The 25,476-nt window shown below is 35.9% G+C and overlaps 2 protein-coding genes across 2 annotated transcripts in view; both read right to left on the reverse strand.

Annotated features, from left to right (window-relative positions):
* Positions 1-2,824: 2,824 nt before the first annotated feature.
* Positions 2,825-12,440, reverse strand: LOC107671110 (gremlin-2-like). The gene is made up of 2 exons (XM_016463956.1): positions 11,915-12,440; positions 2,825-3,795 (listed from the first exon to the last, which is right to left on the reverse strand). The coding sequence occupies exon 2, from the start codon at positions 3,792-3,794 to the stop codon at positions 3,210-3,212; it is 585 nt and encodes a 194-aa protein (XP_016319442.1). The 5' UTR covers position 3,795; positions 11,915-12,440; the 3' UTR covers positions 2,825-3,209.
* Positions 12,441-13,984: 1,544 nt separating this feature from the next.
* LOC107671131 (regulator of G-protein signaling 7-like) overlaps positions 13,985-25,476 on the reverse strand; it is a 61,196-nt gene continuing 49,704 nt past the window's right edge. The window contains exons 5-17 of the mRNA XM_016463983.1: positions 24,957-25,087; positions 23,649-23,774; positions 22,813-22,889; positions 22,292-22,373; positions 20,651-20,725; positions 20,171-20,269; positions 19,005-19,066; positions 17,922-18,032; positions 17,680-17,805; positions 17,407-17,554; positions 17,274-17,315; positions 17,054-17,143; positions 13,985-14,606 (exon numbers count right to left, since the gene is read on the reverse strand). Of these exons, the coding sequence (XP_016319469.1) occupies positions 14,556-14,606; positions 17,054-17,143; positions 17,274-17,315; positions 17,407-17,554; positions 17,680-17,805; positions 17,922-18,032; positions 19,005-19,066; positions 20,171-20,269; positions 20,651-20,725; positions 22,292-22,373; positions 22,813-22,889; positions 23,649-23,774; positions 24,957-25,087 (1,220 nt within the window). The 3' untranslated portion in view covers positions 13,985-14,555. The remainder of the gene's footprint in view (positions 14,607-17,053; positions 17,144-17,273; positions 17,316-17,406; positions 17,555-17,679; positions 17,806-17,921; positions 18,033-19,004; positions 19,067-20,170; positions 20,270-20,650; positions 20,726-22,291; positions 22,374-22,812; positions 22,890-23,648; positions 23,775-24,956; positions 25,088-25,476) is intronic.

The raw sequence follows: 25,476 nt of genomic DNA on the forward strand, positions 1-25,476 counted from the left end.
GGAATTCCGTTTTTATGACTGGATTCTACGAACCGGTCTGTGTTTTCTGCATCGCGGAAATTATAGGGCCGGATGTCTCAGAGTAGTCAGTGTAATTTGGGTAAAAAATCAATTAAATCTGTATGTGGATGTGTGTAAATATTCAAATGTAATCCCCTTTGTAATCGTTAATATTTTAATAAGTAACTGTAATTTAATTACACATTTTTTCTTAGTAACTGTAACTGATTACAGTTACATTTATTTTGTAATTAAATTACGCCGTTACATGTAACTAGTTACTCCCCAACACTGCTCAGAATAAAGATAAAGCAAAATAATATTCAAACTCACGTTAGACACTTTTACCATTGAATAAAGCACATAATCATTCCCTGAGATTATCATTGTAATTGTATGTTGTTCCTGCCGCGACGTCGCAGAAAATAAAAACCGAATCCTAAAATAGAATCCTGTGTCTCACTGTTGCTTATTGTCACGTGTCGCTGTCGCGGGTGGTTAGAACAAAAACTACATGGAAAAGATACTTTTTATCGCGTCGTGTCTGGTTGGGACACACGGTGTTACAGATTATCAAATTCAGGCAGATTTTTTTTTTTTTTGGCACAAAAAACACTAATAGGTGTGGCATGTCTCCTCTGGGTATAATATCATCATTCTATCTTCTGGTGTGGTTAGAAAACATCTTAGGGATTTCAGAAAAGTCTAATGTGTTGATCTAATGTGTTAGATAGATATCGAAATAAATCACAGAAGTCAAAATTGCAAAAAATGTCCCAGATTACCCGAATTCACCCTAGTATAGTTTCACAAAACTAGAGTCAGACCATTCTGTTTTTGCTTCAAATTTCGAAATTATACGGTCTAATTTAGATTAAAAACGACTCATGCTGCATGTATGCTGCATCTTTGTTTGGATCATGATTCAAATCCAGTGGTTGCTTCTAATTTTAAATTGAAAGAGGACAGACAAAGCCTTAGTTTGTTCATATTAAGAGATTTCTTTTATTCGTGTAACTTGTTTGATTTGGGGTTTGATTTAAAATTTCAATTTAGTTTTGTTCTATTTTAATTTCACAAAGAAATGTGCAGCAATAGCCTAATAAAACCACACCTTTTCATTTACTGTATAATGTCTTCAATCTCATTTTGTTAAAAAAAATCGTGAGAAAATCTGGGTTTGATTTAAAATTTCAATTTAGTTTTGTTCTATTTTAATTTCACAAAGAAATGTGCAGCAATAGCCTAATAAAACCACACCTTTTCATTTACTGTATAATGTCTTCAATCTCATTTTGTTAAAAAAGAAAATCGTGAGAAAATCGAATCGTGAAATCAAAATCGTGAATCGAATCGAATAGTGAGTTGAGTGAATCGTTATATCCCTACATTTAAGAAAATGGAATAACTGAATTCATAAAGAAAGGACAATCTCTGGATATGTTTGACTCTGACCTGTATAAAGTCATAAAAGAGTGTATTTTGGTGATTCATATATGAAGAGTCACAGCCATCTTATTCTTCAAATGTAAATTTTATAATAATCTGCATCCATTGTTTCCTCTACAGGTGTTTATATACCTCAGCCTATGAAATTTACACAAAGTTGAGTGATATGTTGTGAGATTCTCTGTTCCAACTGAACTGTAAGGTGTTTAATGAAAGGTTGATAAACATATGCAAATATTAAGACTTATGCCATTATTATTTTGTGTGCACAGCTGTTGTCAGTAGTTCACTGTGTCCAATAACCTTTAATTTATCTAAATGTATTTTCAATTAAAGAAGCTGACAGTTTTGTATTTCTTGCGTGATCATTGCTGTGCTATTTCTCTGTGTGTTGCATTAAGAAATTAACTGAAGCAGCTGCCGTATGAATGTTATGTCATTTCCTATTGGAGATATTGGAGAAAACAATTACAAACACAAAGGTGCATAGAAAATACAAAAAAAGAAAGAAGCAAAAATCATATTGTAATGTGAAATAATAGATTTATTTTTAGAAGACATGTTTATTATATATTTTTTATATTCATAGATTTTCTATGGTTGCTTTGTCATATAATTTCCTTTATCTACACAGTTTTTGCTATTTTGTTAAATAGTGTCATTAATGAAAACTTGTCTGTTAGACTTTAAGGTAAAGATTTAAACCATTATGAATCTCAGTTTATGTTGTGCACATTGTGTCTCATCATAACAATGGTAAGGCTCAAACTCTTTGCGGGCTTGATCAAAGTCAGCCCAGATTGGATGAACTGAAACCAACAGCATCATTTCCATCAGATGGAGCAAAGCTACTGGCAGCACCAAGTCAAAATATAGTTTATCCTCAACTGACAGCCTGTCCTTAGTCAAAATATAGCAACCCCCCCTTTAATTTCCTGTCGATAAGGTCCACAGTCACCCAGCATCCTTTCATGTCTTCTTCTGTCCTTCATTAGCGCTGACATATACAACGGCTGGGTAGGTAAGACAAGATGGTGAAGATAGACAGTGGTCAGACCGTTTCCACTGTTCTCAAGTATCAAGACTAATAGAGTGCAACAGTGCCCTCCCAATATTTCAGCAGCCTTGGTTGCGAAAGTATTACTTCCATTCATTTTTCATACAGGGATTTTTAAAACGTTTTTGTTAAAGAGTTAAACCAACCAGCTAAGAAGTGAATAATGACATTACAAACTAAAATAAAAAATAATAATAAAAAAACATTTGAAAAAGGCAAAGCTACAAGACTGTATACTTAATTTTAACGAGAAAAAGAACTACAATCCCAATGGCTTAATTTTACTTCCGGAACCCTGACTGTTGCACTCTACAGAGAATCAGCATTGCTGAGGTAAAGCAGGAGACTGCTGGAATACAGACGCTCCATGTTTTGTTAAAGAAAAGCTTTCAAGAGGTCAAAGGTCAAACACTGTTCACTTAAAATACATGAATGTTATTTACTGTTTCAGTCTTGTATGTAATTTAACTCTCAGCTTCATAATATTTGTCAAAAAAGAAGAAAAATCCATCTTTGTGTTCCATCGCTGCTCGGCAGCTATTAAGCATTCCTGGGTAGCATACTTGGTACAGTCCAGACATAATGATGGTGGCCAGTCTTCTGATTAGCTGTTGTCTTTGGCACATTTCACACATTAATTGTTGGGTGGCCCCAGTTTTTCCAAAAAAAACACTCTATAGCATTGTTTCATATGTGTGCCTTCTCAGTACACAGCATTGACATTAACAGACACACATTTGCACTGCTTGATCCGCTGCACTTTTCGTTGTCGGTACAGTGGCTGTAGCCCAGGACAGTGAAGCCGTACAGTGACCGTGGTTATCCGGCTTGGCCGGCAGAATGCACAAGACTGGAATGAAGTGTTGTGGTCTGGCGTGGACGCTGTTTTTCGACTTCGATGTGAGGTTTGAGACGTCAGGTGGCGTGGGATGTAGAAGGAGTTACACTGGCCGTAGCAGAACCTGTTGATGACCGTTCGGCTCAGGCAGCCCTCCAGACTCACCGTTTGACGTAATGGCTGTGTTTTGCACCAGTCGCTCTTCAGGTACTTCCTCTCGGTGACCACCAGGGCCTCGCGACTCGACGACAGCATGTCGTGTTTGCCTTTCTGTCGTCGTGCAGATGTATGCTGGGGCAATGACACAAGTGTGTGGGTTGGTGATGATAAATCATTGCCTTTTAGCTTGTAAGGGGAGGGGATGGAACCTTGGGGGCGTGGCCTCTTGGTCTCTGTGGATACAAAAAGGGTCCATGCCAAAATGGCAGGTATTGCCAGCTTCCAGAACATCCTGAGAAAAGATTCAAAATAGGGAGAAACTTTAATGCTTCTGTTAGGGATTTGAATGTATACATTGTCAAATGAATAGTTTGTCATCATACTGAACTATGTCCAATTTGTAAACTTTGCATTTTATTCACTATAACCAGCATTTACTCAGACAAAAAGAAATCAGGCAAGACTGGTTAATTTGCATGATTTTCATTCACTTACCACATGAAGCATAGATGATTTTTTACTACTAAAAAAAAAACGTACCAAATTTAAAAACAAACTATGGTGGCCGAGAGAGCTCAACGCGCTGCAACTTAAGAAAACACATGCAAATAGAAAAAGCACCAGCAAATTAACAAAACATCTGCATCAGTTTGACTAACAGTTACACATGTGGTGCAAATACTCACAAAACAACCAAATACAGAAACATGTCTTAAGCAACATTTAACTGACCAAAATTAACTAGTACATAAGAGCCAGTGCTAATTCCTGGAAAATGGGATTCCCCTGCCCAGATTCAAGACGTTTCACACTAAAAAGAACCGAGTCATAATATTTGTTCACTCGTTCTGGAGTCGTACTACACTGTTCACGCTGTATGTTTTTGATTCACTAAAACGATCCCACTCAAGATTCATTTGTTAGGATTTAGCTCGTCGTATATTCTATAGCCTCGTGGGCAGCGTGCGGCGCACTGACATGTATCGCCATTTCGCATCGGGCGGGCGTCCCGAGTTCGAGTCACGTCTCGCAGACCTTGCAGATCCCGTCCCCAACTTTCTCTTTAATTTCGCTTGCTGTCCTATCTAAATAAAGGCATAAAACGCCAAAAAACAAAAAAAAAAAACAAAGGAAACTGGTCACATGTGTCATTCCCATGGATATCAGCCTAGGCAAAACGTGTAAGCACTGTTTACAGATAGTCATTTGTAAAACATGGAAACAAACAGTCTTGTACTCATTACTTGTAATTTAGCCTTGCAAAACGTGATGGTATCAGATATTACAAGTTATTCCAAGGTACAGCAAATGATTAATATGAGGTATTAGGTACGTATCCACAGTTTATCATGACATAGGCCAATCTATACAACCATGGCGATAACATGGTACTTTGTGGAATTTGAGGTTGAATAGACCGGCGACTACAGTTTTACAGCAGTTTGTCTATTCTTAAAAAGCAGCAGTTCTTATGTAATGCTGATAACGTTAAACCCTGTCTTTGGTCTGCACTCTCAATCTTGTTTATCATGGCGCCCTCTGTCAGTTTTGCTTTAGATAACCCTCTGATAACCTCAGACATTTCTGATTTTCTACAACCACTGGCATTGTCTGTTTCATTCATGTTCTCACTCCTCTCATGGCCAACAACCTCTTTCATCTTGTCTGGAAATGAGGCACAGTTGTATTTCATGTATTTAAAAGACATAGACTTTTAATAGAATTGTTTTTATGTCCCTGTGGCTTTTTTTAATGGATATGGATGTTTTTCAGGACAGACCAACCAGAAGAGCTCACAGAAAGCCTGGGGCAAAACAACACAAGTCACATAAATAACTATTAAATTCTTTTTCACATTATAAAAAAGAAAAGTTGAGCAACATTCAAGTCAAGAAAATATTAAACTTTCTCTAAAATGTAGAAACCATACATGCACACAAATAGCAATCCTGATCAGTAAGGTTTATGTTTAAACATTAAATTTTTTCAAAAAGAGGTACCTTTTGATTTCATTTAAGGAATTGTTCATCCAAAAATTTTAATTTATAATTTACTCACTTTCACGTCATTCCAAATCTGTATGACTTTCTGAACTAAAGCTTTCAAGCTTGAAAAATGATTCAAAGCACCACATTCAAACTCTTCTGAAGCCATGAACATGGCTTTGTGTGAGAAGCAGATTCAACTTTAAGGTGTTTTTCACTGAAAATAATTCAGAATAAGAGTTCTAATTCATGAACAAATTGTTCCTGAGTCAAATCTTTTTAGTGAATCATTAATATGGGTTGCAAAACCCATCTGAGTGATTCATTCACAAATTAAACTGATCTGATTCTCCAGCTCAATTTACTGACACGTTAATTGCAGCTCACTGGAGTTTTTTTTTTTTAATATAATTTCAATATAAATCCATTTCTCACATTAAGCTATTGTATGACTTCAGAAGAGATCAAATATAGTATAACACACAAATCACAGAACTTTTTATGATACTTTATGGTGCTTTTGCTCCTTTTTGAAGCTTGGAAGCTTCAGCCCAGATTCTTTGTGGAAACTGAATGGAAAAGAGTGACCAGTACAGTCTTCAGAAATTCTTTTTTGAAACACCACAGAGATGAGTAAAAAAATAAAATAAAATTATATACATGTAGAGGTTAACTGTCCCTTTAAGCTCTATAAATCTGGGTTACTGGGGAGAATCGGCTACATCTGAGGCTACAGCTAACTGTGACTCACATGGTGGCAGAAGGGAATGGATTAACCATACGTATCTCCCTCCGTCAGTGTCGCCGGCAGCCATTAATGCTGTTTACTTTTACACCAGTCCCAGAATGCTCATGCAAATAAACAGGGCCGCCCATCAAAAGGGAATGCTACTGAAGCCATGAGGTTACGAGGAAGTGGCCTTTATGTCTCTGGTGAGGCAGGGTTAAATAATGAGGGCTTTGCTTATGGCGGTGGTGAGATATGCAGGGGACAAGTAAACAGTGGGGAGAGCACTATGTGAACATTATTAGATCAGGATGTGGAAAGTTTAGCAGTTTTGGGTTTCTCTCATTTAGATGACCACAGGCTGACTAAGGCTTCGTTTACTGGTAGCTCAAGATTATGTGTGAAAAAACAGGGAATGTGACAGTGACTCAGAGGACTGTGACATACATACACAAACACACCACCAAGCTCACTTGTCTATACCTGAACCACATTTCAGATTGTGAAAGTGAATCACACACACACACACACACACACACACACACACACACACACACACACACACACACACACACACACACAGACAGACAGGGGCTATAAATCTCCCCTGAGAAAAATTGTGGTTTGGAGATAATGACAGTGTCTAGTTGGAACATATGCAAGAAAATAAACACAAACCTTCTATCTCTCTCCCATCTGTCTGTGCATGTGAGAAAGTCAAAGACAGATCATCCACACTGTAAGAAATAGTGTGAATTTACAGCATAAACATGACTGCAGTTTCTGCACTTCACTGCCATTTTTATACTAGTGTTTTTACACTATTATATTTGAACAGTATACTGTGACTTCACAGTGATATAGCAGAATTGTGCTTGTAGTTCTTGTTTATTTATATATAATATAAATAAATACTTTTACTTGTTGATTCATTATACCAAAAACATCAACTAACATTAATGAATTGTACTTTTTTGTAAAGTTTTTATGGTTTACATCTTATACCAAAATGTTACCATTCATCTCAATCGTTTATCAAATTTAATATTTTAGCAGATGAGCTATAGACTTAAGAGTCAATCACATCAATCAGCACAAAGAAAATTAGTTAATAGTAAATAAGGTCCCAGAAAAAAAAAATATATAATAATAAACAATACTGTGCTATAATAACTTTTTACAGTATTTTGTAACAGAAAATGGCCTAACCATTCATCCATCCATTCTCCAAATCCTCTGTAGGGTTGCAGAAGAGCTGAAGCGGGGGGAACATGCAAACTCCACAAAGAATGGCCTCCTGGCTCAGATGGAACTCAAACCTGGGACCTTCTGGGCGACGTACCCACTAAGCCATGCCGCCAAATGGACTAGTCATGCTATTAAATCTGCTTTAAAAAAAAATAAAAATCCTGGCAATATTTCACATTGCATTGTTGCTAATGGATTAAGATTGCCATGATGTGCATGACAAAAGAAAAAAAAAAGGAAAAAATATAAATTGATTCATAAAATACATTAAGCTCCTTTCTAATTTTCAGGATTATTTGTGTTTTACCCTAAAATATTTTATATATTTTTTTCTTTTTAGATATATTTTATATATATATATATATTTTTTTAAATATATATTTCACATCGAAACTTTGTTGCAAATCCTGTTCCCACAGAGCACAGCTGCTAAAAACGGTTTAAGCCAAATGACTGATGTAAGAGAATCAGTGTAGCATAAAAACAACCAAACCACAAATACCAGCATTTCTCATTGAGCAGAAGCCAGCATGTGATACCAGCATTTGACCAACCACTTTCAAAACCCACAGCGAGCCTTCCCTCACACTTCCACAACATCTCCAATCCAAAACAACAGTCACACGAAGCCACATGTCAAACTCTGAAGCTCTCTCTCTATCTCACACCCATTAAAACACACAAACATCATCGCACACTGGCGCCACAAAATTATGAATTTGACAAGTTATCATCACAGCAGTTATGTACCTCCCTCTGCCACAAGACAATCTCTTTACAGAATATACACACACACACACATGAGCTGAAGTGTGTTTCCAAAAATAATGACTACATTCAAACAAATTTCCTCAAACATGTTCCCTTCTGCTATTGGTTGGTCAAATGGAACAATGTTTTGATTGCATCTAGCTGTTCACACTTTTGGGGGAATTAACCTACACTTGGTTTACTTTAGTTGTCTCTGGATGTTATGCTGGGATAGAAAAAGTATTGTAATGAAACTTGAAAAAAAAAAAAATACTTGCAAATACAAGTCCCCTTACAAATACTTTAAATTAGCATTACATTTCTGATAGAAGAAAAGCTCTAACATGCTAAATTAAATTCAAATTCAGCTGCCATGCCATTATTACACAAAAAGTCACAATTGCAGAAGGTATCATTTCTAATTAAGGAAACATTTTAATGCCTTTTAAACATGTCAAGACTACATCTGCCCTGAAGCCCAGTCTAAACCTATTCACGAGTTCACACTTACATATAATTAGCTGAAGTATGGTAATGCATATTTGGGGTGCTGTCCGGGGAAGGGCTCCAAGCTCGGGAATGGCCCGAACCTAGAGTTTGTTAATAAAACATAATTTAATGCTCAGATTTTTTCTCTAGAGACATTTTCTGATTTTAATAATTTCCTTTCAACACACTGTACAAATGTCTGCAATTTTTAAGTGTATTTTTCATGTAAAGATGACAACTTTAGGGACCAGGTGGGCATATCTATAGGCCTATAGTTTTGTCGTGGCCACGACATAACTCGTGGGAACGTGATAATATGTCGTGGCCAGGAGATATTAATTTGAGGGAACGTAATATTAACTCGTGGGAACGTGATATTATGTCGTGGCCACGAGATCATTTTGTCGAGGTAATGACATCCTTATGTCGACTTCTTATGTTGAGGGAACGACATATTTTTCTCGTGGCCAGGAGTTTAATGCGTAAACAAACCTGCGGGACCATAGCAACCCGGGATTACCAGAGATGGATTCATTAATATTTTATTTTGAATTAATAAATTATTATATTATTTATTATAGAAATTATTAGATTATTAAATTAACCATAGGCCTTGGCTACCGGACTGTATTACGTGGGATAGTCAGCATTCAAATGAAGTTTATCATGAATAAATGTTACATAAAGGGCATAATATAAAATAGGCTTACAATAAAAATTTTTTATCCATCCTACAGTCTTGTAAGTGCATTAATTGATCGTCTTTTCCCCGTAATATTTGTATATTATTATTATTAGCCTATTATTATTAGTTATATTTTTATATTCATTTATATTCATTTTTTCCTATCTCTTTACTTAACGTTCTGAATACTTTTGTAAATAATAGCCTACTGTAAATGCTCGACATGCCAATAAAGCTTTGATTATGCTGACTGGAATTTTTTCTGGAATGCAGTTTATATTTAACATATATTTCATTTTTTTTCGGCTAATTAATAGACCATAATTATAAATACTATAGTGTTTCGTTAAGGAATTAATCATTATGCTGACTGGAATTTTTGCTGGAATGCAGTTTAAATTTAACATATAGGCCTATTTCATTTTATTTCGGCTAATTAATAGACAATAATTATAAATACTAGTGTTTCGTTGAGGAATTAATCATTCACGTAGTTTCATTTGTAAATGAAAACACAACACGATCATTTATCATCACACATAGGCATAAATGCAATCAAAGTCAAAACTTTATTTTTCATAATTGTCAGGCGTTTATTTGCAAAATATATGGTAGGCTAGCAAATGCTAGCATAATGATACAAAACGTTAACTAGGTAAAGCGATATTGAAAGGGGAAATAAGCATATATAACAATAAATATAAAAATATAGCCCTAATAAGTTAATGTAGCCTAATAATAATAATATACAACTATTAAATTAAACGTTTAATGTTAATAACAATGTTTTATCCATTTACGCAGGTTTGTTTACGCATTTAACTCGTGGCCACGAGAAAAATATGTCGTTCCCTCAACATAAGAAGTCGTGGCCACAACATTACCTCGACAAAATGATCTCGTGGCCACGGCATAATATCACGTTTCCACGAGTTAATATGACGTTCCCATGAATTAATATCTCGTGGCCACAACATATTATCACGTTCCCACGAGTTATTATGTCGTGGCCACGACAAAACTAAGCGACCGACCATGTCACCTCCCGGGCACCGTACTATATAGACAATATTGAAAAGATTATGATAATGAAAGGTTTCGCCCACAAGTTGCCAGATGCATTCCTGAGTAAACACCAAGAAATGGCGGCAGGAATTAAACTCCACCACAGAACAAGCTGTCAAATGTTGCTTTTAATATTATGTCCACTTCCAGTTGTTTTTAAAACATCTATATATTGTCACCCCAGAAATATTTACAGATGGGGGAAATTAGAGAGAGAGAGAGAGAGACAGAAAGAAAGAAAGAAAGAAAGAAGTGGCCATCAACAAAGAGCCAAAATGCATTTAGGATAAGTAAGATTGTACAAAGAGGTTTCCAAACTCCAGATTAATCTAGATTAGATTTCAGCTAAAGCACAGGCTAAGCGTACAGTATGAAGTGCTTCCATGGTGTGATTTTTCACCATGTGGTATATGGGTATCTATATCAGTAAGAGTTGATGAAATATCTGTGGTTTAGGACTGTTGGGTCAGACTCATGTTACAATACATAGCTGAGGTTTGAAGTGTGATTGAACAGTTCAACCATATCAGTGACTAAATTCTCTGATGGCTGTCTTCACATAATGCTTTTGAGTCTGACTTCAGCTCCATCAAATACACACACAACACACAGTCAAGTGTACCTTACTCAAGTATTTACCATTCACATCCACTGCTGTTAATGTAGGATAATTACAGTTATCACAAATGAATCCTAACCTAATCTTATTATAATAGCATAAACCTTCCATAGCATTAACCCTAACCAAACCCTACCCTAATCATAATTATAACTATACTCTAGCCCTCAATCATAGACACACACATTGCCATCATTCTCAATAGTACTGGTTTATGAAGGAGTGGTGGGGAATTAGAAGGTCACTGGGAAACTCAAAGGCTATCAGGCTCAAATCCACTCAGGTTAATGCGCTCTGAGGGGCAGTCACCACTTTGAACTGAGTTGCGGCTGATCCTTTTCTATGCCCTTCTTTATAATGCCAATCATGCATTTCAGTCGCAAACACACACGCATGAGCAGGACTGAAGCCAATACTGTCACACAACCTCACATGTTCTCTCATGCACATGTCCCCATCATTAAACATTCACTGTCAGACTCACTCTCTCCATCCCTGCTCTTAATAGTGGTTCTCCATGATAAACAGTATAGGTTTCATTCCATTACGTTTAGATTATGAAGAATTACTTAAAAAACACAAAATAATAACTTCAGTAGATGGTTTTGAGAAGGAAATGGTTCTAAAAAGCACCAGGGGTCTTTGGCTTGTTACAGTAGCAGAACCTACTGAGCAAAGAATGCCTTTTTTAATTAACTGTTCACTGAAAGATCCTTTAGTGAACCAAAAGTCTTATATGGCATCGCTGCAAAAAAAAACATTTGGAACCTTTATTTTTAAGAGTGTAGATAGATACTAGATTCTAAATAGAACTAATACAATCAGTAAATAATCTTCCTTTACCTGTAGATCTGGAGTCCCAAGGCACGTTTTATTGCTGTGATTCCTTAAGAGGTCACTCAGAGGTCAAAGGTCAAGCAGCAGGTCAGAGATCGGCCAAGCTTCAGAGCTCCAAATGTAGAAAAGCAACGTGGATATCCATCAGAAGTGCAGAACCTTTCTTGAAGCTCTTCTGAAGATTGTGCCGTGTGCGTCTCCACCAACCTTTCTTGTTTGAGTCCAGCTCTGCAGAGGCCAAACTGAAGCAGTCACGCTTTATGGTTCATAGTTCCCCAGTTTCACTCATTTATGTGGCATCCAGCTCGCATTCTGTTTCACTGAGTTCTTCCCGGTGAGTCTTTGAATCATCTTCTCTCTGATTTACTGTCACATCCCAGTGGCTCTCCAAAAAGAAGTGTGTGAGTGTGAAGAGAGCAGAAGGAAAATCATCAGTTGCATACAAGTTACAAAAAGATTCATCTACACCTCTCTCTCCCGCCCTCCCTCTCTTTTGGTCTAGCACTCTCTGATACCTCCCCCAGAAGCCCACTGTTAATCAACCAGTCCTGAAAACATATCGTCTCTCTCTTTCTCTCTCGCTCCCTGATCTGCAGCACTCAAGTTTGCATCCCTGGTTTAACCCCGTCCCTCCTGACTGCTGCAGTTAACATACTCAGTTTTCAGTGAAACATCTTTGTAAATATAGAAAATACATCAATAAACCCATGGGTTTGATCCAGATTATCATTTTACATATATTTATATTGATTCAATCAAAAATGTGTGGACTTCTGGAACTTTTCACTGTGGCATTATTGAGGTCCTGCCTGAAGGTTTTTCTCGAGTGTCTTTCCAAATACAAAATGGTTTCATAAACAAGTTTTGACAGCACATCAAGGCAAAACAAAGCAGATGTGTTATGTGGAAAAAAAAAAAGAGACGAAAGCTTTCAGACGCAAAATCATTAATCTTTCACTTTACAGTTTATCATTTTTAAGTTGAAATTTCTGTACCGTAAATCTTTATTTGGCTTGGGATGTTACACAGGACAGACTGTTCTCCTTTTGTTTTCTTTGCTTATTCTGTCATTCGTTCTCCCATTCTGTTGTTTGTGTGGTTTTTAACTCATCTCCATTTGACCACAATAAGAATAACATCCCTCTTTTTCCTTTTCTTTTCTTCTGAAACGCACACGCGCACACAGGTTTGTTTTTATGTTTTATGGGGACTCTCCATAGGCGTAATGGTTTTTATACTGTACAAACTGTATTTTCTATTGCCCTACACCAACCCTACCCCTCACAGGAAACTTTCTGCATTTTTAGATTTTCAAAAAAACTCATTCTGAATTATTTATAAGCCTTTTGAATTACAGGGACACTGAAAATGTCCTCATAAATCACCTTCTCGTTGTAATACCTATGTCATACCCATGTTATACAAATTTGTGTCCTCATAAACCACATAAACATGCACACACACACACACACACACACACACACACACACACTATATCTGGATAACTAGTCTGGAGAACATAGGAAAATACCCCAAAAGCCATTTTACACACTGGTCAGACAAGCATATACACAAATATTCTGGTTGAAATTAAAGTAACTAAAGTACTCAAATATTATGTTAAATTCCTCACTGTATTGATAGCATAAAAGACTGTTCAGAGCTGACTGTTAGTGTTGGATGGGTTAGTTTGGACCTCAAGATTTAATGCTGTTCTCACCAAACTGACCAAATAATCAAACACAAACAAGTAACTCAAAGACTCTTAAAGGAAAAGACCTGGTGGATGGAGTCATTGCCCTCTAGTGGTTAAAAACGCAATAGCAACCTCATATATATATTTTATGCATGCCAGTTGGCACCTGTCATCCGCCCCCGCCCATTTTTTTTAAAAATGTTATTTAAATGTATTTTCAACTGTTTCACGATGCAAAACTAAAACCTGCGGTCCTTTGCTCTACCACTGCATGACAGCTCTGAATAGTTATTAACAGTTGTACAGGTGGCACAGCGAAAGAGAAATCAGTGCATGACTTTCAGATAAAGGACTGACTTTAATACATTTTCAAGTAAAAGTGTTTACACATGGTATAAAAAAATAAACGGAGGGAGCCAACAAAGAACCAATGAGACAGAATGCAAGACCAGTCGCTTTCAGATATATCCCATGCGACTTCACATGAGCGATAAGCAAACGTGTGCTAAATCCTTTAAAGTGCAATAAAATCAACGCAAAAAGAGATGAAAGGTGAGTAGGAAGAGATCATCTCTGTGTCTAAAGCTTCTTGATTTTACACAATGTACCTATGCTGCTATTTAACTGTGGTTTTTATGACTTTACATTTTCTGGTTTTGACATCATTTGATCAGTCTACAGTTTGAGACAGCCCTGACAGACAGAAGAGGAGAGGAGAAGATCACTTTCCTCTTTTGAAAGACATTGATGCATTTCCCAAATATTAGAAGTCCATGTCTAACTGTCTTAAAGACTGAAACTAGCAAGTAGCAAGTAGAAACTGATGTAAAAATTCAGTCTCTTGGACATGCAAGTGATTTGGTCCATTGTCCAGGGTATTTGGGATCTGGATCAATCAGACGACAGAGATGAAGATGACAGCGTCCTCATCCTTGGTGGATTGTTTGAGGCTCAGCAAGATTGGACGACAGCAGGCAGCCTCTTCGATATCAGAGATTTTCCCTGAAACACAAGACAAATAGAACAAAGAGAAAGACAAATGATTTTAAATGGTATTGTGCAGTGACAACAACAAACAAACATCTGTAAGCACGCTGAACAGAAAATGACTCCTTTCAGTTGGTCATTTACACAAATCTGTATCTGTACAGGAGGGTTATTTTAACAATGACACCTCATGATAGCGTACACAAAACAAACAACTTGGATTTCGGAGGGGTTGCATTACATGGAAGGTTCACCCAAAAAAGAAAATAGTTATCATTTACTCACTGTCATGTTATTCCTAACTTTCTGGTGTGAGGAAATTGCTATTCACTGAATTTTTTGTTTTCCACTGCAGCTCTCAGATATTAAACAGAAAATATTATAAATAAAATTTTATATTTTGGTCTGTTCCACATTTGTATCCATATCTCTTCCATATTTTAAAAGTTTGGAGTTTTTTTAAGTCTCTTATGCTCACTAAGGCTGGATTTATTTGATCAAAATTAACACTGTTAAATACGATTACAATTTAAAATAACCATTTACTATTTTGATATATTTTAAAATGTTATTCATTTTTGTGATGGTAAAGCTGAATTTTCAGCACTCCGGTCTTTAGTGTCACATGACCCTTCAGAAAAAAGGAAGAAAAAAAAATGTTTTGACCTCAAACGTTTGAACGGTACAGTACTGTATAAAACAAACTTGGAATATCTCACAAACATATGGATGACTTATGATGCTTTGTGTTATTTTTGGAGCTCAGTCTCCCCATTCACTTTAATTGTATGGAAAAAGAGCAGCTTGGACATTCTGCCTAACATCTCCATTTGTGTTGAATGGAAGAAAAAAATCTCTCTCTATTTTCATTTTTGGGTGATCTACTCCTTCAACAGAAACATCAGATGTATTCTTGACTACTCAAACAAACATGAAAAGGAGCAACACATACAGGTTGAGGAAGAGCAGGGTTACCTGGAAGCAATGCCTTCCTTCAAAACAAGTTCTTACTTTTCTGTGGACAAGATAGAGAAAAGTGAACAGGTACGCATTTTGGCAGCTGTTGCAACAGGAGACCAAAATGCAAAGTCATGCAGAGAGTGACAAACCACAATTAAACACTCAAGTTAACTCTTGGAACTGTCATGACATGATTTAACGTGACATTACAAGGTTTGGGGATGGGACAAAGCACCAGACAAGCTTCTGCTGACCAGAGCTGCTGTCTGATTGGTCAGGTAAGCCATCACTGAGGGGGCGGGGCCACTACCACTTACCACATTACGAGTAAACTTTTCAAATGAGGTTCTGCGATCCTGTATGCCTCCCAAGTTTATTCAACAAGATGAAGAGTGAAAAAAGGGACTACAGCATGAAGTGTATGTGTTTTTATTAAGTATAATTAATATGCCCATCTATTTGTGTCAATTCAAATGTATCAGATTTAGTCTCCTTCTTCAATTGATGCACCACTAATTCATTTTAAAACGTAAGAGAAAAATAGCATTATTATAATCTTAACAAACTATCCCATATCATCCAAATCACACACACACACACACACAAAAAAAACTTTGTTATTTTAGGAAGTGACACATTTTTTAAAGTTGAGCTATTTTTCAATAAGGGCCCTAAAAACAGCGCTAATAACATGTTCAATGCAATGTAAATAAATCAAACAAAAATACACTGACTTCTACATTCAACTATTCATTTAGCTGACACAAAAATAATATCTCAGTTTTGTATCTTTCATATTTTTCATCAAATACTTTTATATGAGATTAACTGAGATTAATTAAATAATTATTTTATCATGCAATTAATTCAAAGCATTACTGAAAGATAACTTCACATACACTACCAGTCAAAAGTTCAGGGTCAGTTAGATAGAATTTTAATTTTTCTAAAGAAATAAATACTTTTATTCACAGAGAAAGCATACAATTAATCAAAAGTGCTAGTAAAGAACTTTATAAAGTTACAAAAAAATTATATTTCAAATAAATGCTGTTCTTTTGAACTTTCTATTCATTAAAGTATTTGAGCTTTATTTTTTCCACAAAAATATTAAGCAGCACAACTGTTTTCTACATTGATAATAATAAATGTTTTTTTTAGCAACAAATCAGCATATTAGAATGATTTCTGAAGGATCATGTGACACTGAAGTCTAGAGTAATAGTTGCTGAAAATCAGCTTTGCCATCACTGGAATAAATTACAGTTTATAATATATAAAAATAGAAAACAGGTATTTTAAATTATAATGAAATTCCACAATATTACTGTTTTTAATGTACTTTCATCAAAAAATGTGGTCTTAGTGGGCATAAGACACAGCTTTAAAAAATATTTTAAAAAATTACCAACCTCAAACTTTCGAAGGGTAGTGTACCTGTATGTTTACAGAGTTCCTCTGTACTGATTATGACTGTAAGTCAAATTACTTAAAATTTTTACCTTTTTCTTAGCCTGCAGAAGCTCCTGGTAGGCACTGGATCTAATAAAACGGCTGTAAGAATCACTCTTCATCAGCTTATAGATGTGTTCCTGGGAGACACATTTATAGTACATTCACATGTTTATAAACATTTAGAATATTAATTGTATGGCTTGTTTTCATCAATTTTCACTGAAAAACAATAATCAGTGTAGCTGCTCAAAAACACAAACTCCTCACCTGTGCATCCTCAAAAGCATATCGTCCGGGGTCTTTGACGTTCTGTGTGGTTTTGCCGTAGCTCTTTGAGTCAACGTTGATGGCACTGGGGGCTCCGGGAGCCAAAAACTCCGTATCGTCCGGGGTCTTTGACGTTCTGTGTGGTTTTGCCGTAGCTCTTCGAGTCAACGTTGATGGCACTGGGGGCTCCGGGAGCCAAAAACTCCTCCCAGATCTCCTGCACCCGTGTTGGCACCTCACGGATCGGCCTCTTCTTTAACTCCTGCACTGCCAACCAGAATCTGAGTTTTGGATAACAAAAGAGAATGAATTTGCCGAATACAAAGTAGTTGCTCAGTGGAATGTATGGCTGTGTTGTAGTACTCCTCACCCACCAGCAGGGGGCATGAAGGGCATGTTGGTGTACCTGAGGTTTTCCGAGCTGAATTCAGACTCCAGGAACTTGAGGAACTGCTCTCTCCCAATGGGATCTTTCAACACCTCATTGATTCCAAAACCCCATCGTCTAACTCTAGTCTGACCTGGTTCTTTACTGCTCACACACACACCCACACACACACACACACACACACACACAACAGATTATACATACAGTACACATTTATCTGTAAAGACTAATAATATTCATTGTGTGTGTCTGAAACAGACCTGGCCTCCATCTCCCAGAATGTTGTGTCATCTGATATCCAGGGGTTAGATGGATCAGGAGTGCACAGGAAGGGGTCATAGTCTGAATACTGTTCGGTATAACTCAGCAAACTACAAGAAAATCACAAAAACAAAAGTAAGGGATAAAAGAGAGGAAGTACAAGGGAGCTATTTATTAGTAAAATAGCAGACCAAAACACTGTACATGTATATACTAATCACTCAATTTCCATTCAAATGCAACCAATAAATAAAGCAAAAACATTGGTGTTGGGGAATGTTATTTTGCTTGTTACTCTGTTACTCATGATAAAAAGTAACGGTAACATTTTACAACAAGGTTCCATTTGTTAACTATATTTAATGCATTAACTAAACAACAAGCAATACATTTGTTACAATATTTATGAATCATTGTTAACATTACCTGTTAGTGCATTGTTGGTCCATGTTAGCTCAGGTCCATTCAATAACATTAACAGATACAACTTTTGATTTTAATAATGTATTAGTAAATTTTAGAATTAACAAATCAAAGAAAATAATCTTTAAAATGCAAATTGGTTATGCTTATCAGTGACATAATGCAATACAGTAATTGTTCAATATAATCCAAGCATGGGGAAAGAGAGTTTTTAAATTCATTTGAATCATTTTTTAGTTACTTTTTATGACTTTACTACTATATATTAACACACAAAATTATTAGATAGGTTCTATGCAGTACGTATTTAAAAACAAGTTACATGGATATTATAGTTTGCATTTAAGAAAACATTAAGTAATATGATTATAAACATCACTCCAACACTGATGGACATTTTTATATTTTGATCTATAACTGATTGCTACAAGTCAGTTTCATTTCATGTTGCACCAAAATCTTCGAGAAGTTGTGGCATCCTAATTGAGCCATTGATCTCACAGAGGGAGTAAATTTGAGGACGAGAAACAGAAACATGTTTGTCAGCATGTGTAATATCTATACAGACCATTAAAGAGGTCGATAAGAAAATGTTTAAGCACTGTAGAATAATGAAGACTTGTGGATCGATCACAGCACAGACACTCTCTCTGTCTTACCTCTCTGCAACTTTGGACATTTTCAATCGATGTCGGTCTAACTGTGCTTGCCCAAACTTGATCTGGAAAGACAATAGTGGTAATAGTCAAGGTGAGTATATGTGGGTATGTGTGTGTGAAAACAGATGGCAAACACAGCCATTGATGAACTAAAATCGGCAGTTTTCAAAAGAGCTGCCAAAAAAAAAAAAAAGCCAGCCAGGCCAAGCTGGTTAGGCTGGTCAGTTCTGAAGCATTTAAGAAGTTTTGAACATGTTTTTAAAGCTCCCAGCACATACCATTTGAAAAGACAAATAGATACTGTTGTCATGAATTAAGAATTCGTTCCCATGACTTAATTCATGGCTATGTTTTATTAATTCACTATTTCATCCCTTCATTTGATCTAAATTGCGTCCACGTTGTACTAGTTTGAGCACTCATATTAATTTAAAACGTGGCTACTTTATACTAATTCATTTCCTTATTTTAAATCATGGTCACAATTGAACTAAAACAAGGTAATGAATTAGTACAACATGACCATGATTGAAATAAAACAAGGGAACAAAATCTTACTACTGTTTGTAATAAAATCATAGAAACAACAGGTAAAAACATGAATGGGCCTTGACTTTTTTTATTAGATCAATATAATAACTATAATTTCTATATACTGTATATAAACTACAGGTTTTGTAGTAGCCCATACATATTTAAAAACTGTAACTACCATAGATGAAATAAAAATGAAGTGCATGTCCTCATTTTCTTAACATATTTAGCCTTTTTAATATGACCATACAATAATATTTCTACCATAATACAATAGTTCTTACAGTATTAATACAATAGAATCATGGTAAATCTGCAGCAAAAAGCTTTGATAGGATATATGGAAAATGTGCTTCATTGGGTAATAAAATAAATGAACAAAATAAAATATTTAAAACTATTAAAAAACTAATTTAAACTATTAACTATTAAAAATTTGAGTTTCCAACTTTCCAACCAAGATGAGAAACTGAGGTAATTCTGACATGATGTGAACACAAACCCCTGTTGTCTAGCAAAGGGTAAAAATGAGACTTAAATGACATCTGGTTATGAAACAGAACAATCAGATACTTTTGAAATTCAAATGCAAATACTCTGCCTATACCCACACAGAACCAATCAGGTGTTACCTGTTCCCGAAGCTCTTCCTCGGTTGGTTGCTTGGCCTCAGGGGCTGGTGTGTGGGTGGGGCTATGGCTGCGAATGTCATTCTGAAGGCCGTACACAGACTGTGAAAATCATCAGAATAATTTACGACCTTATTTCCATAAATTTGAAACAGGCTCAGATATTAGAGAAGAGATTTCTGTGTGATTGCATCAGTGATTGGGGATTTCACATGGGCAGCTGTGTGATTGTTGAGGTAAGCTGCTCTTGATTGGTAAGGTGCTGGATTTTGTGAGGCTCTCTGATTGGTGGATTGATTTAAGACTGATTCAGTATTCTGATTGGCTGAGTGGTTGACTGATTCATTCAAATGCAAATGTTCAATGGTATAATGAGTGGAATAACTGCTGCAGTGACTAGCACATGGTTTAGAATATTAAAACCTTTAGTAGTTTGATTAAATGTTGGATTTGCTGCAGTGCCAGTGGGTTTTATTGTGTCACCTTTCTTGTTTTGTGAGGGTTCTTCATTCTGGAGGATTTCTTTATGTCCACTTCTGTTGTGTTCACACACCCTGGCTGAAACACACAAACACACACACACACACACACACACACACACACACACACTTTGTCAATATAACTGTCAATTCTCTAGATGACCTATAGTTTAGGGTTGCCAGGCAACCGTGCTGCTTCGACTGTAAACCGCCTGACGCAGTGCGCCTAACCAGCATACTCCCTCCTGTTTTGGAAAACTGGGATGATATTTTTAAAAGGCATGGAGCTGTCAGTCAAAAGGTTTCCTGCTGGTTAGACTCTATTCCATCTCACACAGGACTCAATGTTTCTACACTCCAGTATAGGATTAATTTTAGGTCCAGGCCTCAACTGTATGTTGGAGAGAGAGGGAAAACAGCCTCAAGACACTTAGAGTTCTGTAATAAACCCCATTTGAACCTGCACTGGCTAAATATGGACAAGAACTGCAGCATCTCGCTATTGCATGTCAGCTTGAAAGATCAAGCCAAGTTAGCATGAAATTGCTAATGAGTAGGATCAGCAAAGTGTAATTGAGGGAGAAATTGCTGCTTCTTTCAAAACAAACAGCTCACATACACACAAGTCATAAAGCAATACACACCAGTGACTCACACATATATAGACACTATAAAACACATGGACTGGTGCAATAATATTGTAAAAATCTATCCTTTAATGACTATTTAACATAGAAATTTAATGAAATTGCATGGTAACTTGAGTTACTACTGTGGTATTTGTAATAAAATCATAGAAACAACAGGTAAAAACACGAATGGCTCTTGACTTTCTTAATTAGATCAATATAATAACTATAATTTCTATATACTGTATATAAACTACAGGTTTTGAAATTAGTAGTAGCCCGTACATAATTAAAAACTGTAACTACCTTAGATTAAATAAAAATGAAGTGCATTTCCTCATTTTCTTAACATATTAGCCTTTTTAATATGACCACACAACATTATTTCTACCAAAATACAATAGGTCTTACTGTATTAATATAATAAAACCATGGTAAATCTTCATAAAGCATTTTCTAAGGATTTTAAAGCAGTATTTCATGAATATGCAGCGAAATGCTTTGATAGGAAATATGGAAAATGTGCTTCATTGGGTAATAAAATAAATGAACAAAAATAAAAAATAAATCAACAAAATATTAAATCTAGTTTTAAAAATATTAAAATATAATATTTACAAAATATTTTGTATAACTGAATTAACTACATTAAGACTTCATTAAGATATACATCAAACAGCAGAAATATTTAAAAGGATAGATCAGGGAGGAATAGCTCTTTAGGGGACAACTGCACATTTTCACTTTTTACTTTGTAGAATATTGTCTAAGGAAATAAATGATATATGATTTTCAGAATGTGTGTTTTAGTTTTATGACTAGCCAGCAATTCTTCAAGCACAGAGGCGATTCCATTAGCTCAGGGGGGCTTCAACACTGTTATGTCATTCCTCTGTGAGGGAACAACTTAAAACACCCGAGAACAACAAAGAATAATTCTGAAAAAGCAAAGAGAATAGCTGCATTGTTCTTACACAGACTTAGTTCTACACTTACACACACATGCATTTACTCACCACTGGCCTGTGCACATCCCAGAAAGCTCTCTCCTGACTGTCCAGTATTTTCCTCTCAATTTTGTCTCTTTTCTTATCGACTCTGTACAGACCAAACACCAAGCCAAAGCAATTAAAACATTTAACTTCCAAAAGAAAAGGCAAACATGCAATGAACCATGCAACTGAGCTGTGTTTTGGCACTCAGAGGCACTAAAGTGTTCACAGAATGGCCTTGAATTACTTGGAACAACAGCATAAATGACTTATAAGACAAGTTCTGTGAATCCAAAAACAATTTTACTGTGCAATTTATGTCCAAGAGACTTTTAAAACCCATTAGCACAGACAATATAAGAACAGTCAACAGCTTGACTCAAGAGACCTGGCCATTAATATTTTAATTCTTGCCATGTAAAGAATCACTTTCCTGTCTTCTGATTGGGTGGCATGCTTTTTCAAACGCACAACAAAAAACAGCCAAAGAAGAATGAGAAAGACCTGAACTGATCACAATATACGAAAGACTGAAAGATACATACTTTGCTTGAGCCTCTGCTTGCATAAATATAAACTCCCATTTCCTGGCGAATGCCCGCTGCAGTCGTGCTAAACTCTCCTGAAAGAGAAGAGAAGAGGAGTTTCAAATAATCAAAGTTTAAAAAAACAAAAAGCTTTTTTGGAGATAAGGCTAAAAACTTACTTACTTATAAGGTCAGTATAACAACTTTCCTAAAAAATTGGATCATTTTTGTACTTTTTGGGGCTTTTTTATCATATGCCTTAATTATCTGATCTCAGTTTTTGAGTAAACATTATCAAAACCATCCATAAATAATATATTTTTTTATTTTGCATAAGCTCAGATCATTGAGGCCTATGACCAATTAGTTCCAAAAACAAATACAAAACCTGCGCTAACTTAAATAAAACAAGTTGTCAAACAGATTAAATGCAAGATTTGGTGAAAATATAGCATAATGACAGATTACAAGCAATTTTTAAAAGGACGGTCAACAACAAATTAGATAAAGGATTTTCAGCACAACACAAGGGTTAACTTAATAATAGAAAAATGAAGTGGAGGCCCAATGATTACATGTTAACAGTTCTCAGTTCAATATGAGAAAGACGTTGGTGGAAAGAGATCTATCTACACAGGTCTACTGAAGAGCTTACATGGATTATGCAAACAAAGCCTGACATTTACGGCCAGCCTGGATTAGACCGACTTTCTTTTTAAAGACTGTCATTACCTTATTATCTTCCTAATATCTTCTATCTAATAATGTCTGAAGTACAAAATCTGAGATGTGCATTGTTACAATTAAGAGAGAGAGAGAGAGAGAGAGGGAGAAACAAAGAGAAGATTACTTACAGCTTCGTAATCAGCAAGTTCCAGACGTGCTTTGTTCTGCATTGTTCTTTTGCACAAGTACACAGCTGCAGACAGACACCGAGTGGTGAGGAGTTTCAAATAATCAAAGTTTAGAAAAACAAAAAGCTTGTTTGGAGATAAGGCTAAAAACTTACTTATAAGGTCAGTATAACAACTTTCCTAAAAAATTGGATCATTTTTGTACTTTTTGGGGCTTTTTTATCATATGCCTTAATTATCTGATCTCAGTTTTTGAGTAAACATTATCAAAACCATCCATAAATAATATATTTTTTTATTTTGCATAAGCTCAGATCATTGAGGCCTATGACCAATTAGTTCCAAAAACAAATACAAAACCTGCGCTAACTTAAATAAAACAAGTTGTCAAACAGATTAAATGCAAGATTTGGTGAAAATATAGCATAATGACAGATTACAAGCAATTTTTAAAAGGACGGTCAACAACAAATTAGATAAAGGATTTTCAGCACAACACAAGGGTTAACTTAATAATAGAAAAATGAAGTGGAGGCCCAATGATTACATGTTAACAGTTCTCAGTTCAATATGAGAAAGACGTTGGTGGAAAGAGATCTATCTACACAGGTCTACTGAAGAGCTTACATGGATTATGCAAACAAAGCCTGACATTTACGGCCAGCCTGGATTAGACCGACTTTCTTTTTAAAGACTGTCATTACCTTATTATCTTCCTAATATCTTCTATCTAATAATGTCTGAAGTACAAAATCTGAGATGTGCATTGTTACAATTAAGAGAGAGAGAGAGAGAGAGAGGGAGAAACAAAGAGAAGATTACTTACAGCTTCGTAATCAGCAAGTTCCAGACGTGCTTTGTTCTGCATTGTTCTTTTGCACAAGTACACAGCTGCAGACAGACACCGAGTGGTGTGTAAAAAACCACTGCTCGCACACACCACCGCAGCCCTCAGGGCTTTCAAATGAGTTGCACTAAAATATTTAGCAAACATTTAACATATTTCACACCAGCTTGTACCAAATCGCACCTGAGCGTTGCTTTGTTCTGATTGCTGAATTCATAACAAGCATAATTTACCTTACCCGAGGCACACTCATGCACACAATCATAACACAGGGTGATTCTGGAGAGTATCCAAAGAGTATATTGTTCTGTGTTAGCCGTACCACACGGATACGTTGTTTTCGTTCAAATCAAAACACAAACAATGTAGAAAATGTGTGGTGTAGCTGACAGAGAACAACATATGCTGTTTGCGTTCAGTGGATACTCTCCAAAATGGCGCTAGGGTGATGTGGAGGAGACGAATCGTTCAATAAAGTCGGGGGGGGGGTTTCTTTTGTGCACAAAAAGTATTCTCATAGTGAGCACATGGTCAGAGATGGGGAAGAAGTAGCCATGAGCCGCCATCAGTGTGCCCAGATGAAGAGCCTCCACTAGAGAAACAATTAATAGTTTTATTAGGGGTCCAAATATGAAGTGACAACCCAATGCCAAGATTTTTTTTTTTTTTCTGCTCTAAAATTAAATGTACCAAACAAATGGTATGAAATGGTAAAAATGTGACTATTGATAGCATTTTAAATCTTGGTATATATTCTTATAATTCTTTTTTTTTATTTTGGTTTTTTCAATTGACTGGAAAAATAATAGGTATATTTTTGTACTAAACAAAATACTTTTATCAAGGGATGCACGATATTGGATTTTTGCCGATATCCGATATGCCGATATTTTCAACTCTTTTTGGCTGATAGCCGATGCCGATACCGATATATTTCCTTTTGTTTGGAAACAACACCAAGTCTCTCCTGTGTGGAAATTA

This window comes from Sinocyclocheilus anshuiensis, unplaced genomic scaffold (genome assembly GCF_001515605.1).
Source record: "Sinocyclocheilus anshuiensis isolate Anshui unplaced genomic scaffold, SAMN03320099.WGS_v1.1 scaffold861, whole genome shotgun sequence".
Taxonomy (NCBI): Eukaryota; Metazoa; Chordata; class Actinopteri; order Cypriniformes; family Cyprinidae; genus Sinocyclocheilus; species Sinocyclocheilus anshuiensis.